The following is a 17,223-nucleotide window of genomic DNA, read 5'->3' on the forward strand; positions in this document are numbered from 1 at the left end:
ACAGGCATTCTGAAAGCAGCATTTTCACAGTTGTTCAGTTGTGTGCAAGCATTTCTTTGGATTTTTTTTTACTGACAGTTCACAGCTAACAAAGTTTGATGCCATCCTGCCATCTGGTAGTCATGATAATATGTGTCCAGATTCTCTTATTGAATTAAAATGATAGGTGGGATGACCTGTTTCTACTACAAAACTGGAAATCAACATCTGTTTTTAAAATTCTGTTCGAGATGTATTGTGTCCGGTAAGGGTCTTAATACAAAGTTTCGTTTCATCTTTCTTCATCTACTCTTGTAGATCCTGTAATCCAAGTACAGCCATGTGAAAATTTCTGGGGCCACAATGAAGCCTTCAGTGCTGGATAAAGTGGAGAGTTCAGCTTGCCCAGAAAGACCTCACATGGCCCTAATTCTCAGCCAGTTGTGTCTGAAACTCTGTGTGTACTGCTGCTCTGTTTTGTGGGTAGTCGGTGGCAGTCCCTGGGCAGTGCTGTCCATGCCAGTACCCACAAGTGTAGCCTGCTGTTTGGGGTCAGCTGTTGGGCAGCAGCTGCTGAGCCCTCACAAAAACATTTGTCTTGGACTTCTCAGCTCAGACCTCATTCTGGCACTTGGCCTACTTAGACCCATTTCACCCTCTGCGGTTGTCTGATTTCCAGGTTGAAACAAGGACATTATGTCACCACTTCCCTACAGACTAAGATGCTGAAGGTGAGGCATGAAAGGGAAGAGCTCTTGCTGAGTTGTGCCTGTGACACTGCAACGGTGTTAGGTACCACACTGAGACAGCAGTGCTGTGCACAAACCCAGCAGGATTGCAGGAGCTTGAAGAGCCGGTGGATGCAGGAGCAGCACTAATAGTGTCGTGGATGCACAGGCTGTGGTAGTCCCTGAGGCCTGTGCAAAAGTCTTTGCAAGCTTTACTCTTCTGGTGCACAAATAACACTGGGGATGAAGTGAAGGTGGAAGAGTAGAGCAAGGATAGTACTTGATCTTCAGCTTGATTAGTAGGTAAGGATTTGGTTGTCTGCCCCCTTGTGTTTAACTGAGCCTTTCTAGTATCTGTCAGTTTGTGGTGTTTCTGGTGGTTATTGATACCTCTGCTGACAGCTTCCAATTTTGCTGCATTGTTAGAAAAGTTCTCCTGGAAATCACAGGTGAATTGTCAGGTCTGAAGGGTTGACAGCTTGTCAAAATAGAACTGCTAGGTGCAGTCATCTAAGCTCTCATTCTTTCAGTACTAGTATAGAACATGTGATTGACAGCCCAGAGAATGAACCTTTTTTTTCATGGATCGGATAAAGTCACTGCATGACAAGGCATACTCCTCCCTTGTGCAGAAGTGTCTCCTGCTGACTATGGAGAGAGGGGAGTGGGAACTTGTGGTTATAGACATCCCTTTTGAGTGAAAAAGTTATGTGATTGGGCAGTGATATGTTAAAATACCAGCAAACTTTTCAGGCTGAATAACCCTTTTCCTGTAGTCTGGGAGCTGTAGCCTTTTCCTGTAGAAGGCTTTTGCTTTCTTCCTGTTCCAATAGCTTTCACAAAGGCTGCAAGTGACGAGGTTCAACCTCAACCTATTCTTCCCGTTCAGAGAGTCCTACTTACACAGCAACCTGAGAGAATGCTTCATCCTTGCCCTGAGTTACCAGGAAGGCAGCTGAGTTTTCATCTCTGATAATTGGCCTTTTCTGTGGTATTGATAGAATTATGAGTCAGTGCTGGGTGCAGTAGCAGTTTTGGTAGTACAGGATCCTCCTCTGCTGATGGTACTGGTGTATGGGTATCTCCTAATTCCTCTGTGCTGAAATCTAATTGGTCAGAAACTGAACAGCTCAAAAATTCCATCTCCTGTCATTCTTCCCTCCTGGATGAACCCATTTCTGTGCACAACAAGAAAATGATTGAATTTGTAGTAGCTGTGTAAAACATTTTTCTTTTCCCCGTTCTAAGACTCACTACTTTGCAGCAAGAGTTAGTTATTTCCAACAGAAACTTTGAAGTTTATTGACACCAATTTATTGCTGAGTGCCTGTTCTTTTAATGCTGCTTCTTGACAGTTCAGTTTAGAGTAACTAATGAAGGGCAGTGTTACTCCCTTACTTTAGCTACCTTACCTGTAGCAGCCGTGCAAATGGGTGACAGGCCAGCAGCAGAACTGGTCTCCTGGGTCCCACTCCAGTGGTGGCTCCTTCCTGAAAACAGGAAATTATTTTAAGCATATTACTGTCTTTGAAAGTATGCAGTTTTGTCTTTCATTACATTAGTGTCCCTCATTTGCCCCCACCTTTCCTCCAGGGAGGACAACATTTCCCTTCTTTCCCTGCCTGTGATGCACTACTCTAAAACTGGGAGGCAGGAGGTTTGTACTGCTCTGTCTTCAAGTGGAGTGGTCAGGAAGCCCAGTCCTGAAAAAGATGCAAAAAAGAGTTACTGGGAAAGAAACAGGAGAGAAGGGCTGCCACAAGAGGGGTTCAGATAATTTTAATAAACCTGGGAGTGCTTTCCCTCTCAAATGTGAACACCTTTCCAAAATAATAGGAAGGAAAACATCAGATATCCAACCAGGCCAGAAAGCAGCATAGTTTTCAAGAAAAAAAACACTTGTTGGTGTTCTGTTTTTTCTGAGTTTGGCAGACTTAAAACATCCTTAGATTTAGTTTGTTCAGGGGTGCGTTTTCTGACTGGGGAAGATGAAGAAATGAAGTCTGGATATTTACCTGGACTCTCTGAGTTAACCTGGCTTGTATTTAGAGAAACTCAATAAGTAGAACAGAGCCAGCATTTCTGTCAAAGCAAGGGATTCCCAATTTGCTATTTTTTTGGTAACCTAAAGCTGTGCAGAGCTCTACAGCAACCCGCACACCCCTAGGCTGGAGCAGTTTCCCAGGGTGTTTAAAAACGCGGTGACTTTTTCTGCATCTGCAGGAAGGGGAGGTGAAGGAAAGTGAGTGAGCAGCGGGTGTGGCTGCGGAGTAGCTGCCAGTTACCCTCGTGGTGCTGCAGGAAGGGAAGGCCACGTCTATGGCCTTGCACCCCATACCCTCTGCTGTTGCAGCCCTGAAACTGAAAGGGATTGCTTTCTTCCGACAGAAAAGCAATTCCATGGAAACTACTACTGCAGTTTTATCAGGGTAAACAGATGTTTTCTCGGCTTTGAAACAGCCACTGTATATCTCCTTTGTCTCCTCTAGCTCCTCGCTGCTATGGATATTCTTAGAGTAAGGTCTTCTTATCTTACTACATAGCTGTTTGGATTGTTTAAAGGTTAGGGAAAAAGACTGTGCTGCCAAGAACGATTGCTCCTGCTTGTAAGTTTAGCAGGAGCCTGGTGTTAGCGCAGCTGGAAAAAAAATTGTTGCAGCTGCTGGTGGCTGAAGTTGGGTTTCTCCCCAGATAACCTTTGCTGTCTTTGATTTGATCACTGAGGGTCCTCTATGGCTTCCACCCATCCACAAGTGTTTCTTACAGATGTTTTCACAATAAAATATTTTGAGGAAGCATACCTGGGTGGTTCAACATTTTAGCTGGCCATTCCTAGAATTCTTGCAAGGGCTGTGGGGAAATCCTGTGCAGGATTAACTCCTTTGGTTGTTAGTGATGACCAGAGCCAGGGAGCTGACGGCTGTGGCTATGTGTTCCTGCCCAGTCCCTTGGCATCATCCCATTCTGATTTTAATATATCTGGAGATTTCACAATTTTTTACTGGATGTGAGTCATGACTTTTGCTTAGGTAAACAGTTTAAATACCCACTGATGTGTCATTTTGTCTGGTTCCTGATTCTGCATCTTAAATCTATGTCAAAACTTTATTTAATCCTTTGCCTGCTGCTGCTTATTGAGACTAGTCAGCACAATTTGAACTCGAGGCACAATTCTGCTTCTGATTCACACACATACACACAAATTTTGTGAACATCATGTATGCAGAAACGGTTTTGTGTGTATCTTTTCACTAGATGGAAAATCCAAGAATCCTTTATTTGTCTTCTGACAAATGGCAGACTGGTAAATGTCTGTATGTGGTTAACTAATGAGGACCCAGAGAAGGTGGTTCCCTAAATTATTTTTTCTCTGGTTTATTTTGTGATGCTCGGCAGCTGGCCTCATTCATGGGTTAATGTAACTCTGATGTAGTTGATGAAAATATTTAGCAGAGTTTGAATTATGTTGTTTTTGGATGTACTAGTGCCTGAACCAAGTATCCACCAGCTGATTAAAGTATGCTGGTAAACTCTTGCTAGTTTTTTTCAGTATTGTGATAAGAATTTATTCAGTTTCTGTGAGTTTCACTTGAGGTACCAAAATATCTTTCAGAAGTAGCAGAGTGATTTCAGCTGTGCTTTACAGGTGTAGGAAAACAGAGCTATAACACTGTAATTTGGAGTCATAGACTAAAGGCAATGGGACTCCCTGCTTTTATACCTTGCTATAATTATTTTTTCTGGCGTTGATGGTACTGATATTTTTAAATTTATTGGTATATAAACTTGAACTATATTCATTTGCAACTACTATTTGGGATATTTATTTTGATACCTAATGTCGTCATAGAAGCATAGAATAGTTTGGGTTGGAAGGGGGGTGTTAAATATCCTTTAGTTCCAAGCCCCTGCCAGAGGGCAGGGACACCTTGCACTAGACCAGCTTGCTCAAATTGGCTCATCCAACTTTCAGGGATGAGGCATCCACAACTTCTCCGGGAAGCCTGTTACAGTGCCTCACCACCTTCACAGTAAAGAATTTATTCCTAATACCTAAATCTACTCTTTTTTCAGTTTAAAACCATTTCCTTCTGTCCTATCACTACAGTCACTTCTAAGAAGTCCCTCTCCAGCTCTCCTGTAGTCCCCCTTTAGGTACTGGAAAGTGTTATAATATCTTCCCAAAGCCACCTCCTCCCCAGGCTGAACAAATCCAGTTCTCTCCATCTGTTTTCTTGGGAGAGGTGCTCCAGCCATCTGAGCAGCTTTGTAGGCTCATCTGGTCTTGCTCCAGCAGGTCCTCATCCTTCTTATGCCCTCATTCCAGAAGGTGAATACTCATACTTCTTAAAAGTCATGTTGCTCTAGAATATATTACATTGTGCTAAAAAAAATACCCCCAAAATTGTAAGTAGAATGCTTGCTTCATGACAGTAAAGAAAACTTTAAAATTCTGATCTTATTTATTCAGTTTGAACGGGTGTTCAGAATCACACATTTGTCTTCCAGTTCCACCATTCCCTGGATTATTTGTCATCTTTTAACTGAGACAAGCCATTTGGAAGTATTCTGTTATATGGGTTTAGGCAGGAAAACTTCACTGGAAATGAAGACAGGTGTCATAAAACATAATTGTATGTAGCACTAATTCGGTTTTGCTGTTAACAAGATGTTAACATTGCACATGGAATGTGGTAGGAACACAAACAGAGATGCAGTGTTTCATCAGCTTCAGGTTCTCTTGTGCTGAAGTGAAGGAGAGGCCCCTTCTCTATAATTTCATTTACCCAAGGGCTGTAGTGCGTGTAGGTGATCCTGGAGAGATAGGTGATCCAGGGACAAATAGGCAGTTCAACAATAACACTTTCTATTCTGCACAAAAAGCCTGTGAAGCACCTGTGGCAAAGACAGGAAAAAATTGTAGGAATGGATTAAGGTAGGGTGTGAAACTTAATAATAAATGGCCGGTTTTGACAATGGTGTTCCTTGGGCAGCTTTCTATGCAGGGAAGAATGAAATAATAATTATCAGTTAAGTTCAAAGTTAATATTTATACAGCAAGTTGACTGGCTAACTACTCAAATATTTAACATGTGCTTGTTTTTGTTATAGGAATTGCAAAACTCAGGAAGAGGACGCTTTGTACTAGAACATGGTGCTCCATTCTCTGCTTTTTTGACGGACAGCTTTGGGCGGCAGCACAATTACTTGCGAATTTCGTTGACTGAGAAATGCAACCTCAGGTGTAAGTGTCTGCTCTTTCTTTGCTCAAAACTCCTCTGCAAATATTGTGCAAAGGCCAGGGTTTGGGTTAGGGTATTATTGCTGTGTTGGCCTTGTGGTGTTTCTTGTCTTCACAAAGTGATGATAAAGGACAGATAGAGACTAATTGGAGCTGAGCTACTGGTGGGATGGGAAACCTGGAGCAAGGCAGGGATCTACCAGAGACAGGTGGAAGTAACAGATCTTTTATCAAACTTGGTGTGGTTTAGATAATGATGCTTTGTGTGCCCAAAGTCTCTGTAAGCAGGAGAGCTCGTACCTAGGCATTCCCACAATTACATCTGCAAAGTCTGTGGTGATGTCCCAGTGCTTGCCGGTTGAACTTGGCGTCTCTGTTTGAAGGCAGGTTAGATAGAAAAAAGGTCATCTTTTTCTTCATTCCTTCATATTTTGAGGGACATCAAATTAGTCTTGGGTTTTTCTCTGAAGTAAACCAGGAAATTGTTAGGAGATTTTAAAATTTTTGCACAGTTGGTGTCATATGACATCCATTAAAGAAAACTGTCCTTGGTGCATTTTGCCCATCAATATTAGATTAATTGTGGTGGGTTGTGTTTTATGTATTTCTGTAATCTTTGTTTCAGGTCAGTACTGTATGCCTGAGGAAGGTGTTCAGCTGACTCCTAAATCAGAGCTACTAACTACCCAGGAGATAATCACCTTAGCCAGACTGTTTGTGAAAGAAGGTGTGGAGAAGATCCGACTGACAGGTGGAGAGCCTCTTATCCGTCCTGATGTGGTGGATATTGTGGGTGAGTTCCAAAGCAGTGCAGACTTGGTACATGTCAATCCAAGAATTGCTGTTACATTATCTACTGACACAGTCTGGCAACCTGAAGAATAATTACACGTTTGACTGGTGTTTTTTCCCAACATTGTGAAATGCAAGGTACCTTCAGAAAATTTCCAGTTCTGCTCTGTTGCTTGAATGGAACTTACCCATCTTTGTATTACACCAGCTGAACTTAGCATTGTTTTTATATTCAATATCTACTGCAGTAGCTTGCAATAATGTAGCCTGAGGGTGAAAAATCAAGAACTTATATGATCAGGTCCTCAGTGGGGAGGAACAAGTGATATGTTACAAACAAAACAAGCTTTCTCTTTGATTTTTTTAGGAGTGTGGCTTTTTTGGTGGTTTTGTTTTGCTACCTTGATAGCAGATGTCACTTGCTTGTCTTTAATAACAAATGGTGGACAAACCTGTTTTTGCAGTTATTGGTGAAGACCGTTACTTCAGTGGAAGGTAAATTACTGGGTAAATTTTAGAAGTCTGTCTGCTCTGATTGATATTGTGTTAAATGACACTGTGTGGGTCTTTTTTGCCACGTGGTTTTTTCCTCTGTCCAAAGCCTCATACGTTTAGGAAAACAGAGTAGATTTGCGTAGTAGTGATGTATTAGATTAAGGCTGTGTAGGTGGATGCACTTTGGTGTATTGTAGACAACTGAACTTGTCTATTCCTATTGTCTATACACTCTTCTAAGTATTGAAGGTAAGAAAAGGTTTATGTGGAAGAAGGAGGTCTGGAAAAAAGAGAAATTGTCTATCAATGCAGTGAGCTTTTGTGCAGAAAACAGTTGGTCTCTGCCTCTGTTCTGTTTTGTTCAGGATTTTTCCAGAGAAGATGCCCTTCCAAAGGAAGCAGGAGAGCTGTTGTAGTTTGTAGAACTGAATTGTTCATAGCTGGGAAAGGTGTGACTGGAGTGAGCTGGGTTGTGTCTTCTTGAACTTTGATTGTGAGAAGTTCTAAAATTGCACTAACTATTTAGAACTCTGAGATATCATTGTCTAGGACATTTTGCCCATGCATGATGGGTTTGGGGTGGTTTTAATACTTAGGAAGCTATATACCTTTCAAGAGACATGTTTCTTTCAAGATAATGGACTCTTTCCAGTGATAATTGACTTCTCTAAAAGGAAACTAGAAACTTTAAAAATTAGGTTGCAATTTAAAATACAATAAAGCTTTGCAGTTCAGCACAGAGTATTGGCATGAAAACGAGTGGAAACCAGCCATGTCATCAGTTCAGTTCAAAAGTTTCCTTCCCAGTGTCTTGTAGGCACCTTTTTATTTATCCGTGGTAGCTGATGACTTACCACAGCTCTTCTGATGTTGGTAAGAGAAGTAGTTAGGTCACTGCAAAATCATTGTGTTCCTGCAGTCTAGAAGTATTGGAAGGATAGACATCTTTTTGTTTTGTTTTACTCCGATAATAGAATTCTCAAAGGTTTATTTTTGTGCCTGAAGGAAAGAAATGGATCTTTTTGAACCACTGGGTTTTTATTATTCTGCCTGTGTTCTGTTCACAGCTGAAGTTTGACAGGTTCATATTGATCATTTTAGTGGACAACAATAGTGATGTTGGGGTAAAGGTAAGGGATGTTAGGATGTTTGTCCTCTTGTATTAGTTCATTCTGTTGTGGATTTGTATTAGACTGGCTGGGTTTTTTTAAGGCCTGTTGAAAAGTGTTGAATTAGGTCTAGAAACACTTCCTCTTTTTTCAGACTTTGGTGTTACTCTGTGGTGCCCCAGTCTGGGTTCAAGATAAGAAACTCAAAACTAAATAGATCAGTGTAATAACTATGGGAAAACTCATTGAGGGAAGATCAAGCCCAAAAATGTCTTCTGCAGAATTTGCATAAAGCATCTTTATTGAAGCCATCTTAGCACAATGACTGGTTTAGTCTGGGATGGAGTTAGTTTGATTTTCTAGATGGTTTTGGAGAAGCTGACTACAGTATCTCAGGTGCTGAATTGGGTTGAGGTTTAAGTTAGGTTTACTTTCAGCAAGCCTTTCTCTAAGGTATAAGTGATCTGTCAAGTATCAGTAAAGCTCAAAAATGTTAATGCTGGATTTCTGTTACCAAATTCTTTAATACATAAATTTAAGTTTTTTAGTTGTTTCAATGAACAGATGAAATTTGAAGCTACTGTAAGAAACCATGCTTGAGAGACCTGCTACAGTTCTTCAGATTATTTAAATCTTTTAACAGGTGAACATAGATAAACTGTGAGTCAGCATCAAACACTTGCTGAAAGCTAAATCATGTCCTAGGGACTGCTGAAAACATATGTTTGAGACTTTTCTGAAGCAGCTGATAGTGGGATATAGAATCCATCTTCTCTGAGATACTCAAAGTTTAAATCAGCCCCAGATATAAGCTCTGGGATAGCTGTTTGTTATTAGTAGTCTGAGGAGGACACATCTGCACTGAGAAAATCATTTTCTATGGAGTGGAGCATGGAATACTGGAAGACTTTTTATAGCAACTTTTTATACCCATTTCAAGAGTGAAGTGGTGTAGGATGAACTTGTTGGTTCATGTGTTAGGAAGTATATACACCTTTTCTGGAGTCAATCAGGAAAAGTGCAGTTAAGGAAATGATTGGAGGAGAATATGTAAGAAAATTGTCTATTTAAGAAGATGCTCCTGATCCTAAAGGAAAACATAAATGTAAAATGGTTTCCTTCATGGCATAAGTTTGACATTCAAGTTTTAGCTTCGTGCTGTGGACTTACAGCATCTGTTCTGTTTCCTTTTCTACTGGTTGATTTTTGACAGCTGCCTTTGCTTGTGCTGATTGGTGCTAGAACAGTGACCAAAGGTGTGAGGAGGGTTCCAAAGTTATGAAGTCTCTTCCATCCCTTTTAATTTTAGAGGTCGGCAAGCCAAGAAACCAAGGCACAGTGAAGGTTACACCAGGTAGAGTGTTCTGACTGGTTCTTTTTAACTTGCTGGTGTTAGTGTTAAGCTTCCATCTCTAACTTCTCACAGTTGTCTACTGTCCAGCTTGTTACTACAGGTGATTCCATGTATTAGCGTATTTCCAGTGCCTCATCCTGTATCTTGCCCTGTCTGATGAGGAAAAAGATGCATGGACATCAGCTGCCGCCTCTGCTGACCTAATGAACTGGTGCTACTTTTAAAATTTTTTTCCATTTTAGGCTGCAAAATGATATTAGTTTTATTTAGTACCTTTATGCATTTTACGTTTCTAGCAACGAAACTCTATGGTGCCTAGACTTTTTCCCCAGTTATTCTGAGGTGAGGCATTTTGTGCGTTCTGAGGCTATAAATAAAAGAAGTGATGTTTTCAAGCTATCCTCTGGCTGCAGCATATATCCTTTACTCTCACAAAGATTAGGCTGCTAGTAATAGCTTACTGTTAAATAATCTTTGGCAAAATTGAGCCAGTAGTACTTATCCTCTAGGAAGAGGTTATTCTTGGTCATTTGGGAGGACTTTGAGAAGGCCAGGAAAAAAATCTCTCTTAGTAAAGATTGCTCTTTCCCTACAACCTCATGTCTTTATGGAGCTCTTAATCATGTTCCAAAATGCTGCTGCTGTAAACTTCAGCATCTTTGCTGTGATCTAGCTTGACCCATTCGAGACTCAGGGTGAATATTTTGAAAAGATCTAGGAAATGAGATAAAGCTGAAATAAAGCCCTTATCAGCATGAGCAAATAGAGGTAAAAGAGTAAGGGAAGAAGGAACTATGAAATATTTGTGCTGTAATTACAGCTGCCTCAAGAGTAAAGGTTCTTCAAATATTTTTTAAATAATTAGGGTGGAGGCTATGAGGGAGGGAGGAAAAACCAAAGTAAATTACTTTGCGGTGACTTTGGTTCTGCGAGTTGTTTATGAGGGTATTTTTCTTATTTGTTATTGTACTGATAACTGGAGGTTTGAAAGCTTGATCTGTGGAGATCTGGTATGCTGAGGATTTCTGCATTTGGCTTGTGTGGCTCTTTTCTAAATCTTAATCTCTTGATATTAACTGTTTCTTATGCTGTTTTCTTTTGTTAGCCATTTTTTAGTGTCTTGCGTAAGCACTCTCCAGTCAGCGAGGCTTCCACTGGTAATGGAAATATTTCAGTTGTCAAGTGCACGTATTTTGTCCCTTAGGATGTTGTTGCCTTGGATTCTCTGTAATAGTCTAGTATGTTGACCTTTTTCTGTTTAGTTAGGACTGCATGTGGTATTTCTTTCATAAGTTAAAGGTTCTACTGCTGGCAGCTACCTCTGGGTTAGAGCTGGTTTTTGGTAAAGCACTGTAGGATAAATGTTGCTAAATAAACAGTTAGGTTAGGTGTCAGCTGTGAAACGGATGCTTGCTGCTTATTATTATTACAGACATAAAATTCAGCTTGCAAAGGTGGATGAAGAAAAGAAAGTACACAAAATCAGGGGCTATCTTTCAACAATAAAGTAGGTATTTAAGAAATTATGATCGAAGTTAGTGTGCATTTTACTAAAACAAAACTTTACCACAGTTTTTCTTGCAATAAACTGCTCTCATACGTTTTGAAATGGATTTGTGCTAAAATTGGTCCCTTAAACCAATACAGGTGGAAGAACGCCAAAGCACTGAAGTGTCCTAGTTTTCTTCACACCTTCAGTGATACTTTTTTTCTTTGTTTCACAAATCTTTTGGGTTTTCTGAGTAACTTACAGTTTAACTACTTCTTTAAAGTGTTCTTTTTAATTTTTATGTCCTAGGTCAACTGGACAAGCTGAAAGGGCTGAAAACCATTGCTGTCACAACCAATGGAATCAACTTAACCAGACTGCTGCCCCGGCTGAAGGAGGCAGGACTGAATGCCATTAACATTAGCCTGGATACTTTGGTGCCGGCTAAATTTGAGTTCATTGTCCGGAGGAAAGGTACAAACTTGTCTTCTAAGGCAACTGTGTTAATGCTTGCAGGAATGCACTGAGTTGCTTACTATATCTTTCAAGTTACTTTGGGAGGGAAATTAATTGCTATGCTTCTGAGGCTAGGAAAAGTACAAGAATAGTGCTTCAATAGTGACTCTCTTTCCTTCTTTCTTTAATGCTTATTAGCAGGTAGAGCCCCTTTCATTGGAGCTGATGCAGTAGAAGATCAACTTGCCACAGTTTGTCATGTGGTTAGTCATATAATCTATAATTGGTTAGTCACAGCTCTCAAGAGGACTCTCCAAATCTTGTGTTGGTCTTGTGTGCTGCTCTTATTTAAAACTGTTCAAAAAACCCAGATGTTTCTGCTACACCCTCTGGGGACAAAGATGCCACAAGAACTGAACTGAACCGGTTTCTGGAAGCTATATTTGGGGTGTGCTAGCAGTGGTCTCGCTTGTGGTTAGTGATGTTCTGTATCCACTACTTTTTAATAGGAATAAACATAAATCATGCCTGAGGTAATTTGACGAATGCTTTTGGCTTTGTAACTTCTCTCCTACTGAGCAAGTAATTGCAAGTAAAATTTTAAAAATGCTTGGATATGCCCAGTGTCACAGATTCTGGTTTAAATGAATCCTAAAGCTGATCATGGAGCTCAGCTTCATGAAGGTTGGGCTTTTTTCCAAACTAAAACTGGTTTGATATTGTATCATTCTCTTCTAGACCAGCAATGTAACTTCAGCAGTCTGTGAACTACTCATTCTGACAAAACCTCTAAGTAGCCACCAGGTGGTGCAACAGCCTCAGGCAGATGTAGGGAAAGGATTGTAGAAATCTGGAACGCCGTTAGAAGTAATGTCAGCATTGAAATCACTGCTAGCAAAGCAAAGTTCTGCTGGCAGGTGCAGGAAGGTGTCCTTGTCAACAGTGTCTATGGGAGCATTACTTCAGGTTTCTGAGTTATGGTGCAGAAATCATTTCCTGTCATAAAGCTGACTGGAGCATTATCCTTCCAGTCTAGGCTGTTTCACTGATCTGGTTGTGTCATTGCACAGTTGGCTCCCAGAGTGGTATCTGGGAGTATCTAACCACAAACAGGTGTTGACTGTGCTCTTCCCTTCTGCTCTCCATGTTTGAGTATTACCTGGTTTGTGACATTCATTAGGAACAAGCCCTTATTTTGCCACTGAAGGGGCAAACCTTCAGCTTCCTGAATTATAAGGCCAGGGATCTTCATATCTGATTAGAAGCTATTAGGAGTGTGCTGCTTATAAAGTAAACTAAAAGTTATTAGAGGATGAGGGTTATTTTTATTTACAGTAATTTCACAATTATAAGCCGCACCGTTTTGACTAAAATTTTGGTCCAAACCCAAAGTGTGGCTTATAAATGGACAAAGAACAAAAAGTCGCTGTTTTAGTTTGGAGGACAGGTGTCTGCTGAGAAAGGCAGGAACTTCTTTTTGAAATGGAGAATGCAAACCCCCTCTCTCCAAATTATTATAATTCTGAAATCAAGGGGCTTTCAGGCAAAGATATGGGAATTAGGAATAACAGTTCTTTACTAGGGAAATTAAAATAGAAATACAGTACTACAAAGAAACAAACTCCAAACCCTGACAAAGTCAGAGTACAACCTGACACCCCGTCAGGCAGGGTGTTGGTAGCAGTCCCATTAAATGGTGGCTGCATCCTCCTGCAGTGACAGATGTGATTCAGTTGGAGCAGTGCTCCTGTACAAGGTGCAGTTTCCCTCCAGAGGTCCAGTGGTGATGTGGAGAAATCCAGTTTTCCTCTGGAGTCCAGTGGAGGAAGGGGCTCCCTTAGTGTCCCAAAACCTCTGTTTTTATCTTGGTAAGAAATGTTGGGCTCTTCCCCCTGGCTGGAGCAACTTCCAATGGGACGCAGTAATTTTATCAGTCACACAGTGGAACTCAATGGGCCATTAGCAGAAAATGACTCGCTGGAGGAAGGATGGGTTGTGAAAAGATAAAGAACAATGCCCTGCCTGGTTTCAGTGGATGGCCCATTAGCAGAATATCTGCCGTTGAGATAAGGATCACTGTCCCCACCCTCAACAGATGGTGATAGAATAGATACCTTTTATCACACTCTGTATTGTAACGTGCGGCTTATAATCAGGTGCAGCTTATGTATGGACAAAGAACGAAAAGTTACTGGCAGCCGGAAGTGCGGTTTATACTCAGTGCGGCTTATAATCGTGAAATTACTGTGTATTTAAATGTTTTCTTCCACCTTTACCGACAAAGAGAGAAATCACTCAAATAAGCAGCATAGACAATGAACAGGGAAATTTCTATTACTGAATATTTTTAAGAGAACAAAAAGTCTCCAAATCAGAGATACTTTTTCTAAACAGAGATCAGGTAAAGATAGTCACATTGAGTTGTATTGCCTTAGGTTTTTTTTTTCCTTTTGTTAAGGTTTCAGGCTGAAATTATGCGCTTTTTTTTTTTTTTTTTTTTTTTTTTTTGAGGGTTTTTATTTAATAGGAGATTTCCAAGTATGGAATGAACAGAGAATAGAGTGCCTGCCCTACTGAGCTACCCTGTCTTCTGTGGCAGTTCCAGAGGCAACAAGATATAGCTCTGTTAAGGTGAGAGGGATTCCAGGTCTTGGACTTCTACAGGCTGATAACTTCTCTGGGAAGTGAAGGTGGCATCTGATTATGGAGCTTACCAGGATCTTGAGAAACTTGGAATAATTTCTCTGTTTAGCTGGAAAGTCAATGTATGGTTTTAAGAAGATGCAGAAAATGTGTATCTTTGGTGTAGGTGCCCTGCAGCACACCTACTCCTACTTGCAGATGGTTGGGATAGACAAGATGACTGTGAGTTCACCAGATTTCACTGATGGGTGAAAGCACTTCAGAGTACCATAATATTTCTACTTTTTTCAGTCTACCACATTCTAACGGATGAACAAATGAAAACTGCTTTCATGAAGGTGGCCACTCTAGCCTGTTGCATGTTCTGTCCCTTTTTTTGTGTGTATTTCATACAAGGGAAGTGAGGTAATGATGCCTGTAATTTTATCATTAAATATAGGCCTTAAGCCGTTTTTCCTGTAAGGGTTAAAATTTGGGAGGTTTTGTTCATATAGGATTTTTCTGGATGGCTCTAAGGTTCTCTGTACTATGAAGCTGGCTAAAGCTCTTCAGAAGAAATCAGATACGATGAAAGTATTGAAATTTTTCATTGGGTGAAAGTGCTTACTGGCCTTTTGAGTTACGTTGAGTTTCTCCTTTCTCTAATCCTGTGGTCACAGATGAGATTTTCTGAGCAGTAGCAGAGATTTTTGATGCCATTCATGGCTCTGGGTTGTGCTTACAGCAGTGTATCATTATCTCTGTTGCCACAATCTGCCTGCAATCTTGCTTAGTTGGAATGAGATCTGCCACAGGTGCTGGAAACTTCCTGGGCACATGCACAGGTAGGTGGCTGGGTTGAGAAGGGTTACAGGCCATAATTTCAAACAGTCGCTTGCAAGAGTTATTTCACTGTGTGAAATAACTTTTCTCTTCACCACTCTTTGCAGCCAGGATTAGCATTAGAATTTCATTAGAGTTAAATAATTGTATCTTCTGCTTTCCTGTGTCCATGCTTTATGATGCTTTTACTATCCAGACAGCAGTGAAGTGAAATTTTTGTCTCTTTAGTTTTCTTTTCTTCATCCCATATTAAACATGCACAGAATACTACTGAGTTATTGCTTTTTTTCTGCTAAAGCACTTACAGAGTAATGAAGTTATGATCTGTTCACTAGAGAATCTGAGTTTCCAGTTGATCACAGATAAGGAAAGGAGGGTGATGGACCTAGGCAGAAAAACTTATGACTAGGAGCAGCATGGGGATTGTCATGAAAACTTCTGAGAGATACTGTGCTTTTATTAGCATGTGTGAAGTATTTGCCGTTGGAAACTGCAGCTTTGGAAGAGGGAAAGTGCTGCCTCTGATCTTCTGACTAATGGATCGTCAGTAGCTTCAGGAAGCCAATTGCATCTGTAGCCAGGGTTGAACAGGGAATCAAGGGGCTTTTTGTTGTTCCTAAACCCATTCCACCCCAAATGTACTTTAGAAAAATCTTTTTAAAATTCACTTAGCAACATTGCTCTCTGATTCAAAACAGAGAAATTCTGTCGTTGTAGAAAAGACACAAGCCATTACTATAAAATAAACATTAATTTATTATTCTTTCTTCATTGCATCTGGAGGAAGTTCATAAATTCTTTCCACTCCTTTTAAGAAGAATGTAACGCAAGGAAAGCTGACTTACAGGGAAGTGCAGAATCATATGCTAATAATACATGGATATCCAAAGATACAAAAAAAAACATACCAATGTTGTTGATTACTCAAATACGAGTTAAATATTGATCTCAGTGACTTGAGCACAGTAACTTGGTAGTCTTTGGGAGTTGTGAGGGGGTTGTAATTAAAGTCTATTTGCAACTCTTCTTACTTGCAGCCCTGTGTACTGAATCAGATTGGTTTTTATTTGTGATCTCTTTGTCTTGTATTAAATAACCACCTTTTGCTTTCTGCTTTGAAACAATAAAATTTTTTTTCACTCTTTTTGTATCTTAGGCTTTCACAAGGTAATGGAAGGAATCCACAAAGCCGCTGAACTTGGCTACCATCCTGTTAAGGTAAAGCCACTGTTTATTTACTCTGGAACTATTGTGTTTTACCATACATACAGATCACCTGATAAGGAATTTATTATATTCCATCTCACCTCCCACCCCACCTCATGAAAAATTTTTAATAAAACTGGAGAAAAGCTTAACGAGCACATGAAGAAATAACAAGAATTTGTATCATTTCCTTGTGCAGCTGGAGGTGCAGGTCATGCTCTGCTCACTAGTTTCAGGTGTCTGCTTTACCTGCAGGTGAACTGTGTGGTGATGCGAGGCTTCAACGAGGATGAAGTGCTGGACTTTGTGGATTTCACAAAGGATCTGCCGCTTGACGTGCGGTTCATAGAGTACATGCCCTTTGATGGTAAGTGCTGCTGCTTTGAGATTCTTCTTGCACAGAAGTGAGCTGGTTGGTGGATATTCACCCCATAGCCTTGTCTTAGAGGTTTTGGTAAGCTCTTTTAGGGAATTAGCAATTTCCTGAAGTTTTCTGCAGCTTATGTTATTCCCTTCATGAGCTGTAGAAGAACTAGTTAGGGCTGGGACATCTACAGCTAAAATGACACTTACAGAGAATGTGAAGGTGGTTCTCTGCTAATCAAGAAGATAAAATGCCCAGTCTAAGGTTAGGCTGGTTTTGTTAATTCTAGGCAATAAATGGAACTTCAAGAAGATGGTGAGCTACAAAGAAATGCTTGATACAATTAAACAGCGATGGCCAGAATTGGAGAAATTACCCTGTGAGACTTCCAGCACAGCCAAGGTGGGATCAGACAGAGAATGTGTGAAACATGCCCCCATTCCTTCCCTGCCCCAAATCCCCAAATTCTCCAAAGTTCAACATTGATATTTGACAACCAAAGTAATAAATAGTCAGTGTGGTAACTCTTGGGTTTTGATCAAGC

General features: G+C 40.5%; 1 protein-coding gene across 4 annotated transcripts in view; it reads left to right on the forward strand.

The window, feature by feature from the left end:
- MOCS1 (molybdenum cofactor synthesis 1) overlaps positions 1 to 17,223 on the forward strand; it is a 29,790-nt gene that overhangs the window by 1,851 nt on the left and 10,716 nt on the right. Inside the window, exons 2-7 of one of the 4 annotated variants that reach the window (XM_033055010.2) lie at positions 5,820 to 5,952; positions 6,575 to 6,742; positions 11,498 to 11,662; positions 16,266 to 16,327; positions 16,571 to 16,682; positions 16,969 to 17,081. In XM_033055010.2, coding sequence (XP_032910901.1) covers positions 6,586 to 6,742; positions 11,498 to 11,662; positions 16,266 to 16,327; positions 16,571 to 16,682; positions 16,969 to 17,081 — 609 coding nt within the window. In that variant the 5' untranslated portion in view covers positions 5,820 to 5,952; positions 6,575 to 6,585. Of the gene's footprint in view, positions 1 to 5,819; positions 5,953 to 6,574; positions 6,743 to 11,497; positions 11,663 to 14,155; positions 14,276 to 14,946; positions 15,112 to 16,265; positions 16,328 to 16,570; positions 16,683 to 16,968; positions 17,082 to 17,223 lie in introns of those variants that run through there. The other 3 variants (XM_033055007.2, XM_033055009.2, XM_033055008.2) reach the window with 3 other exon arrangements.

Source organism: Catharus ustulatus, chromosome 3, assembly GCF_009819885.2.
Source record: "Catharus ustulatus isolate bCatUst1 chromosome 3, bCatUst1.pri.v2, whole genome shotgun sequence".
Taxonomy (NCBI): Eukaryota; Metazoa; Chordata; class Aves; order Passeriformes; family Turdidae; genus Catharus; species Catharus ustulatus.